This window comes from Gobio gobio (assembly GCF_949357685.1).
Source record: "Gobio gobio genome assembly, chromosome: 10".
NCBI lineage: Eukaryota > Metazoa > Chordata > Actinopteri > Cypriniformes > Gobionidae > Gobio > Gobio gobio.
In genome coordinates this window covers 1,432,745-1,442,304 of record NC_137116.1, presented here as the reverse complement: position 1 = coordinate 1,442,304, position 9,560 = coordinate 1,432,745, and the positions used below count along the sequence as shown (strand labels likewise).

The window sequence follows — 9,560 nt, the reverse complement described above, 5'->3', positions numbered from 1 at the left end:
GCCGTGCCTGACAGTCTTCACGACCCAGCGGGACAGTCCCGGAAGCTGAAGTCAGGCTCCCAGGAACTGCACCAGCGGGGTCATTCGGACCACAGGCGTACCCACGGTGGGGGCAGCAAGGCAGCGTTACTGGCCCAGACGTGGGAGGCAGAGCGTCTCGGAGTGGGTGCACAATCAACGGCTGCATCCTGACAGAGGAGACCAGGGAAGGATGCACGTTCCACTGGGGTCTGCTCTGAGAGGAGGCTGGCGACAGAGCGAGACGAGAGGCGCACAATAGTTTATCTTTCCATAAGATAACTCAACTCTTCCATAGACACACACAACTTAATCACATGTATTTTATGCATCGTATGCACTTTATTCCTTTATCATTCATTGTATTCACTTAGTAGTTGTGTTAGTTATTCTTGTTTATCTTTTGTTAATAAAATCTATTTTATTACAATTGTGTCTTACTTGTGCTGATAACACAGAAAAGGCTCTACAAGTTAGAAATCTCACCAATCTTTCAGATAAATTAGCTGACCAACTCTCCCCACTTTACATTCAATCTAAAATGATTGAACAGCCTCCTGTTTGGAGTGTTCTCATAGAGCCAAGGTAAAAGACCTTGACTAGAGTCCCAAACTAATAGAGGGGGAAGGTGGTCATCTGATATACTCATAACCACACCTTAAGTGACGTGTGATCCAAAAATCACAACGTCAGCGGTGACGTGAGTACCAATCACTACCTTACTTAACGTCCTTGGATGGACGAAGGTAAACTCACTACATAATTGGCGTCCCTAGTTTGGGCCCAAAAGTGAAATTATTACAGCTCCAAAGTAGAAACATAATGCGATGTTGCCAGCGTACTTCCTTATATACCCACGCGGTGGGGCGGAGTTACGCATGCAAATTCCGCATGCCCATGGCATTGGCACTGCCATTGGGTGCTGTTAGACTCCTCGAAGGTAATTGGTTTCTAAGCAAACCCCCCATTCGTTAGTCACTAACGTTACGTCATAGTGACTGAATGAAAGGGAACTGAACTCATTCCACCAAACACAAGTTTACAAGGGTATAGATTTTATTTTGAATATACTGCATTGAATCCATCACCTGAAAAACCATAATGATAGGATACATGACACTACAATGGATTATTGAGATTACAGATGATTTGCATGTCACTTCATGAAGCTCTTATAACAGATGGTGTTCTGTCAACTCTTCATACCCGCAGCACATAATTAGTCAATAAACAAACCTCAAATAGACCAAAATGTTATAAAAACATACATTTGAAAAGATTGTTTCACATCAAAACAAAAAACTGCAATAGATAAATGACTTTTTAAAGCATAAATTAAAACATTATTTGCAGCATATACAGTATGTGACAATCTCAGTGGAATTCATCTTAAATAAATAAAATAAAAAAATTATAAAAAAAGGAATGTGTAGTATACAAATGTGCTATCATTTCTTCTAATACTATTAGTCTGCTCCTATAAATCCCTTGAAATCAAACCACAGTCACATTATGATACTGATATCATGACTACTTTACAGTGGATGTTAGATTACAAAAACATGTTACATAAATCCCTGTAATTTAGTGACTTTATGGTGGTTTGATTGGTTCATTATTACAAACACACCCTGAGAACATTCTTCCCTGACAAAATGTCAAGACATTTTCAATGGAATGGGCAAAATTAATATCTGAAAATGCGCTAATAACTGTAAAAATAGTGTTAATGCCACAATTAATTGAAATATTTTCCACTAGTTATAAATGCCAAATCACTGGAATTGAAAAACCATACATTGCATTTAAAATGTAGAGCAAACGTGACACTAGAAAAGGAAATTATCGATCAGAACTGTATGCATATATTTGTCTATATGTCTAGTAATATTTATTTAATGCCATATCGCAATGCTGTTCCTTAATTGAGAGAAAGGTCTCATGAAAATGTCACATTTCACCCCAAAAATATCTTGTTTAGAGAAAATTAAGCCTTATTTAACAATTTATTTTGTTGTATTTTAACATTAATTGCAAAATTTCTAATTACTGTTATGCACCCCATAAATTGATGACTCTTTACATTGATTAATACAGTAATAAAAAAAATAAAAAAAATATTTGTATTATTGTAATACAAAACTTTTATCGAATCAGAATAAATGATGGCAATAGAATTGAAATATTACTTTGGCAGTACAGTAACGAGAATCATTTTTAATTTGGGTGAATGTGCTTCATAATCATAATGATAAAAAAAATCTCTGAAAAAAACTAATGGTCTAAAAAAAAAAAGAAGCAGCATATTATTTATACCCACACAAATCTTTCTTTTGATTCTGGGGTGAATAATGACACAGACATGTCCTTGGTTTCATGATATTTACCCTTGAAGTAAAAAGATTTTGACCAGGGACTGTGGTCAAAGGTTTATCTCATTCTTTGTGCAAAAGCATTCATTCATAATAAATACACAGAAATGATCAGCACAATTTAAAACATTCAGAACTCAAAGAGACAAAATTAAAAGTGCTACAGTGAGGTTGGTAAAGCACGGGCAGCGAACATCTTCAGTACGAGGAAATCAGAATGCTTTCCTGAAAGGTGTCAATTAACGGTAACCTCACCTGCATTAGTGCTAGCTTGATGTGTGTTTGTGCCTGGACGGGTCAGATACCGAACTTGCGGTCCACGCAGTGACTAGGAATGGCTTAAGGGTGCGACCTGAAGCAGGGGTTCAGGTCCGGAGGCGATCTGGTCTCAGGTCCCAGGAGCGTTTGGCTCAGCTCATCCTGAGAGAGCCAATACTCAAGTTTGGCTGATTGATCGCAGACGGCGCCAGTGGAGTCTTAGATTGTGATGTAATGCTGTCGAAGTTTAGCAACTAAAAACTCATGGGTAAGATTATGTCTGGTGATTATTCCCACAATCTGAAAGAGACACAAACGGCAAAACACAAATTTATGAAACCATTCTTGCACCGTTTAAGCTTCATCCAAAAATAAACAGTCTATCCAAAAATAAAATTCTGTTGTCTCATACTCATCCTCAAGTCATATGATTCGTTTTTATGTTTAGCTTTTTTTGGTTCATTTTGGAGCTTTACACAGCCCCTGGGGTCACTAAATACTTTCACTGCATGGAAAATAGCAGCATGAACACTGTACAAAATTTCTCTTTTTGTGTTCCACACAACAAATAAAAGGTTTGGAATGACATTGATGATGACATTGATGATGAGTGATGATAGAATAATTTTTTTTGGGTGAACTATTCCTGTAAAAAGTACAAATTAATGAAGACAAAAGGTTGCGTATATACACTACCAGTCAAAAGTTTGGAAAGTGTACCATTTTGATTGTTTTTGAAAGAAGTCTCTTCTGCTCATCAAGGCTGGATTTGTTATTAAAAGTTTTTTAAAAAATCTGTTATATTGTGAAATTATTAAAACGTAAAATAATTGTTTTCTATTTGAATATATTTTAAAATGTAATTTATTCCTGTGATGCAAAGCTGAATTTTGAGCATCACCAGTGTTTCCGACAGATTAGAAACCAATTTGTAGTGGTGGTGGCGGGCGGGGGTTGGGGGTATTTGGGGTTGGTGATCGGCACAAATATCGATTTTGATCTTGATTCAGTATCAATTAATATGTATATAGCCTACTGTATATATAAGGAAAAATAAGTTTGCCTTAGCACTATTTTAACACTATTTTAAACTTTTCTTGGGTTAAATTATATCAGCTTGCATTCATTAATATTCACTTGTGTGTGCTTATACAAGTATCATTAAAAATATTAGGATGTAAGTTATTAACATTTTAAAATGTCACATTTAAAGAAATCTAGTGTTTGATCATATCTAAATATGTATTCAAATGCAAAACCTAAAAATAAGTAAGCGGCAGTGATGCCAGTAACGCGTTACTTAGTAACGCGTTACTCTAATTTGACCACTTTTTCCAGTAACGAGTAATCTAAAGCGTTACTATTTCCAAACCAGTAATCAGATTAAAGTAACTTATCCAAGTCACAGTGAGTTACTTTTTTTTGTCATTTTCCTTAGTAAAAATATATATTTTTGCTTTCTTGTTTAGTCTCAGCAGGGGTTTTCCTGCATAGAGAATTATGAGGCGGCCGCCTCCGTCTGTCGACAAAACTCAAGACAGGCAGTCACTTGCTCAGATTAGGCATGTCGTGATAATTAAATAATCATCAGAAATATATATTGTCACATTATCCTTCAGCAATCATTATTAGTATATTATTATTTGCTAGTAGCCTACAAAGTCATCTAAAGCCATTCCATAGCTGAATGTCTTTCCTCCGCTGTAGCTCAATCATTCTCCGTTCAGCATTCAAACTGCGCGTCGCGTTCGGTTCCAGTCAGCAGTCAGCGGTAAAGCTCACTCCAATATGATATATTCCCGTTATAATACTTGATATGTTGATAAAATAATTTATCTTCCTGGAGTTTATCTTGCGGTTTCTGAAAGATGTTGTGCTCGCTACTCAGGTGACAACACAAGGACTATTAATTAGCATCACACGCACAATAACCAGAATTAAAAACTGTGAAGAAACAAATAATCAGTGAATGTTTGGACCGATATAGGCTACATAGTAGACTAGGATTTGTGCGTTCAACGCTCTAGTTCTCTTTATGCCGTGGACTTTTCAATGTGCACTCGCGCTGCACTGCACACTCTGATTCCATGTTGCTTTAAGCGCATCATTCTGCACCCGGGATGCGCATAAGCGCTTTGTTGCCGCTCTGTTTTGAAGCGTTTCATATATTTTCATAGTTTTGTGCACTTAAAGATTATTAAAAAAATATATTGTTCTCACGGATCGATCATATATTTGTTGTCCCTTTACAGAGCTGCACATTACGTTTACAATAAAATATAAATCTTGTAATTTTATATTATTTGTGTAGGCCCATATAATTATTTACATTCATATATAAATATAAATTAAAAATTAAATATAAATTGTTTTTCATAAATGTATTTAATAAAAACACAAAGTAATTTGTACCTTTTCATTAACATGTTTAGGGTTTTATGTTTAGTGTTTTATGTTTAGTGTAGTGTAACATGTTTTATGTTTAGTGTTGGCAAAAACGGTTGTCATTTTTATGTTGAGGCTGCAGAGGTGTTGTCGGCAACTGATGAATGTAACTAATAAAGTAACTTGTAATCTAACTTAGTTACTTTTAAAATCAAGTAATCTGTAAAGTAACTTAGTTACTTTTAAAATCAAGTAATCTGTAAAGTAACTAAGTTACTTTTTCAAAGTAACTGTGGCAACACTGGTAAGCGGTTATGATCTGCAATACTTTTTTGAGCAACTAGATACATACATGTATATTTATTAAAGAGCCATATAGGCACCTATAGTGGGTAATAGTGGGCATTACAAATTAAAATTATTATTTTTACAGCCACAAAATGACTCTTGGAATTTGCCTCTTTGCATTGGAATTCTCTATTTTAACCTCAATTACTACACTAATTGTTATATAAATAAGAAAAATATTAGAAGAAAAATATTTTAATTTTAATTCATTAAATGGTCATTAATGGACCATAATTATTGCACAAATAGTAGGCCTATTTATTACCAAAAGATCTCCTCAAAATATTCAATAAATATTATTAAACTAAAATTTAGAACATTTATTTAATTGAAAAATAGTTAAGGTGTATGGTCACATTTGACCATCAATGAGTGAGGGTGGCCAATTAGTAAGGAATACCTGAGGGCTAAATACAAGAAAAACATTAACATTAATGTTAACAATGTTGATCTCCATCACTCTCCATAATAAAATGATACTGTAGGAAATATGGTTGACGTAACAATCAATGCACTCTATACTGTACTGTTTAACAAAAATTGCTGCAAATACCTGTATAGTGAAACTGTCTATCCATTCAAATGCATTGACAGCGTGGGTTTGAACCACGTGACCGTGTGCGCCGCCGGGAGATGAGAGCATGTCGCAACTCTGTTTTTCAACGCCTCTGGCTTTAAACTGTTATGCCACATTAGCGCCAAAACGCTATTTATTGTTTGAATTTCGTATTAAAACTTCAAAGCTTAGACTTTTTCATATCAAGAGCAGGTTTGGCCATTTGAGAGCGAGAGACGTGCACGAGTGACAGAGAGACGGAGGGAGAGCAGGGAAAGGAAGTGCATCTGAATACGCTGCGTGTTTTAAATAGCGTAAAAAAAAGAAAGAAGAATAACGACACGTAATATGTGGCGGCCGCTGTTGATTCTGTGGTGCACCGCCACTAATTAGTCTGTGTGGGAAACACTGATCACTATTCCAGTCTTCAGTGTCACATGATCCTTCAAAAATCATTCTAATATGATTATTTGCTGCTCAAGAAACATTTATGATTATTATCAAATGTTGAAAGCATAGACTGTAAAAAAAAATATGGCCGTAGTGTCCGTGACGTCGCCCATAGGATTCTGAAGAGCAGTTTTGAAGAGTAAAGTAGGGTCGAGCTTGGCAGCACGTCACTCCCAGACAACAGAAAATGGGCAAAGAGGCGGGATGACTAACAGACAGCAGTGATGACTAACAGACAGCAGACAAACGGCAATCCACCGGTCACTCAAAGTGGCCACGCTCTTAATTATGCAGAACTTTAAGTCAAGTCAAGTCACCTTTATTTATATAGCGCTTTTTACAATGCCGATTGTTTCAAAGCAGCTTCACAGTGTTAAGCAGGAATTTGATTCGGCTGTACAGCCACTCTGGAGAAAATGGTGATGTTATCCAGCTCATTTCAATTATCATATAGTGACAATGCAGGCAAGGAACCAAAACTGCATCAGGTGGCATAATGGAGAAAAATAAACCTTGGGAGAAACCAGGCTCAGTCGGAGTGCTATTTCTGCTCTGGCCATCATGCCGTGTCGGTGAGGCAATTATTAGATAGGAATATTCGAAAGATTGGAGTCATCACGCCGGAGACGGGTTTATTGAGGATGTTGTGTCGATAAAGCAATTTATTAGATATGAATATTCTAAAAGATCGGAGTCATCACGCCGGGGGTGGGTTTATTGAGACTTTAAGCAGGGCGCGACATTAACGCTTTTTTTTGAAGGGGCAAGTGAAAGAGAATTTTACTTGCCCAAGTAGCCTGATAAAACGTCATTAACAAAAAATAACTAGGGAATCATCAAAATGCAAGAATGATTCTGCATTAATTTAGTGTAAATGGCGATCGATAGTGGATAATAAAATATAATTTATAATGAACCGACGTTTACGTCCTTGAAATGGTCTATAACGTTGCGCTGTTGCGCTAGCCTCTCGAGGAGAAATCGAAACGTGCACCGCTCACACAGAGAAACTCTGTTAACACACTGCCGTAAACATGTAGAAATGTGGAGTTTATTTATAACATATTGAAAATGACACTGATTTCATATGACAGTTCCATAAACAATTATTAACATTAAGTGACTTACATTTTAGATACAATATTGAGTGTTTTTGTTCTATTTCAGCAGTGAAAATAGTTCCAAACAAAGATCAATGCAACAGCGTGTTAGTGAATGATTCAGCGTTTTGAATGAATCGGTTAAATCAAAGATTCAATGACCTGTTCGTAAACGACTGCCTGATTACTGAACGAATCAGCCGTTTGAACGAATCGACTCAATCATTCAGACGTTCACCTGCCGCCGCCTACTGCCGTTTTAGTTTAAACATTCTTTCCAACTTTTCTTATTTGTATATTCAAAAAATATTTAAAACAATCTCATAACATTATTGAATGCAGTTGTAATTTTTCAGTGAAAATTATTTAATTTGATTGGTAACAGCCCTATAGTGTATTATTCTAATTTAATGTATTGATCAAATTTAAGAATATAAAAGGAAACAAGCAAATTCAGTGGAACAAGCACATTTTTTACGTGAACAAGCTTAATGTCGAGCCCTGCTTTAAGGCTTTATATAATGCAAATGAATGAGTTATAAAAATTTTTTTGCATGATTTCTTTCAATTAAGCATTTAAAGAAATGAATACATTTATTCAGCAATGAATTGATCAAGGTGACAGTATAGACATTTATGATGTTGCAAAAGCTTTATATTTCAGATAAATGCTGCTCTTTTGAACTTTATATTCATTAAATAATCCTGATTTTTTTTTTAAACAACTGTTTTCAACATTGATAATAATAATACATGTTTTTTGAGCAGCAAATTGGCATATTAGAATAATTTCTGAAGGATCATGTGACTCTAAAGACTGAAGTAATGATGCTGAAAATTCAGCTTTGAATCACAGAAATTATTTTTAAAATATATTCAAATAGAAATTTTTTTTTAAAATATTTCACAATAATACTGTTTTTGCTGTATTTTGGATCCAATAAATGCAGCCTTGGTGAGCAGAAGAGACTTATTTCAAAAACAAATCAAAATAGTAAAGTTTCCAAACTTTTCACTGGTAGTGTATTTCTTTGCCACTTTGTTTCCATTGACGTGTTTAGATGTTTGTGCTTATTTAGGGTAAGTTTACAAATCAACAAAATGTATACGTTTTACATTCGTGTTTTTGAAAAGTTTCACATACAGACGAAAACGTTGTTCACACGGGTCCACGAAAACGACTAAAAACTCTGTATTTTGCATGCCAGGTCAGTAGTTGGCGATGTCACTTTGTGAAGAAACACTACGCTAGACTGACTGAACACAACACATGACGTCACCGTTTTCACAAATTTGTGTTTTTGTAGTTTAAATGGAGGAGATGTGGGGCCTATACAATGAAGCCGGTTTAGCTGGCTAGCCAGATATGTTTAAGCTTAGTTTGTCCAATCCTGGGTTTTGGGAACCATTAAAGTGGTTTGGCTTTTAGCAGTGTTCATCTCCATAGTAACTTACGCTCCACGGCTAACCTGCTCCAGGGCAGGTTATGTTCTGGATAAGAGATCTCAAACTGAAATTGGACCAATCAGCTGTGAGCAAAGTGACACCTCTGATGCAATGAAGTCACTCCCCCTGTTTCTACTCCAAATTAAAGGTCACTACATAGCAAATGGCTAATAAAGACTAAAGTGTCTGGCTTTTAACAATGCTTATTTATAATAATAATAATTTTGAATGATTTAGATATCATTTATGTAATTATTATACCCTTAATCAACTACATATGTATCATTTTATAAAATCAATCATTAATAGGCACTTAGTTGAAATTAATATAAATAGCCTATACAAAGGTCATACAAATAAGCTTTAAAATCAATAAATAAAGCTAAACAAATTACTACATTACTCAATTCTCTATATATCAACTAAACTAACTTCATAACTTTTACTTGCAATGACGTAGTGAATATTTTCTTTAAGTTGTCCTCTTTCATAGACAGCTCTTTTCTTCTTGCTGTGTAAATTTGTTTAAATTCTTAATATTTTTCAATCATGTAATATTCTGCAGAAGAGAGAAATGAATCTCGCTGCTTCTCTCGTGAGAAATGAATCTCAGTTTCACTGATCCAC

The 9,560-nt window shown here is 35.2% G+C and overlaps 1 protein-coding gene across 1 annotated transcript in view; it reads right to left on the bottom strand.

Annotated features, from left to right (window-relative positions):
• Positions 1-1,058: 1,058 nt before the first annotated feature.
• clcn6 (chloride channel 6) overlaps positions 1,059-9,560 on the bottom strand; it is a 31,168-nt gene continuing 22,666 nt past the window's right edge. The window contains exon 23 of the mRNA XM_079826242.1: positions 1,059-2,948. Within this exon, the coding sequence (XP_079682368.1) occupies positions 2,868-2,948 (81 nt within the window). The 3' untranslated portion in view covers positions 1,059-2,867. The remainder of the gene's footprint in view (positions 2,949-9,560) is intronic.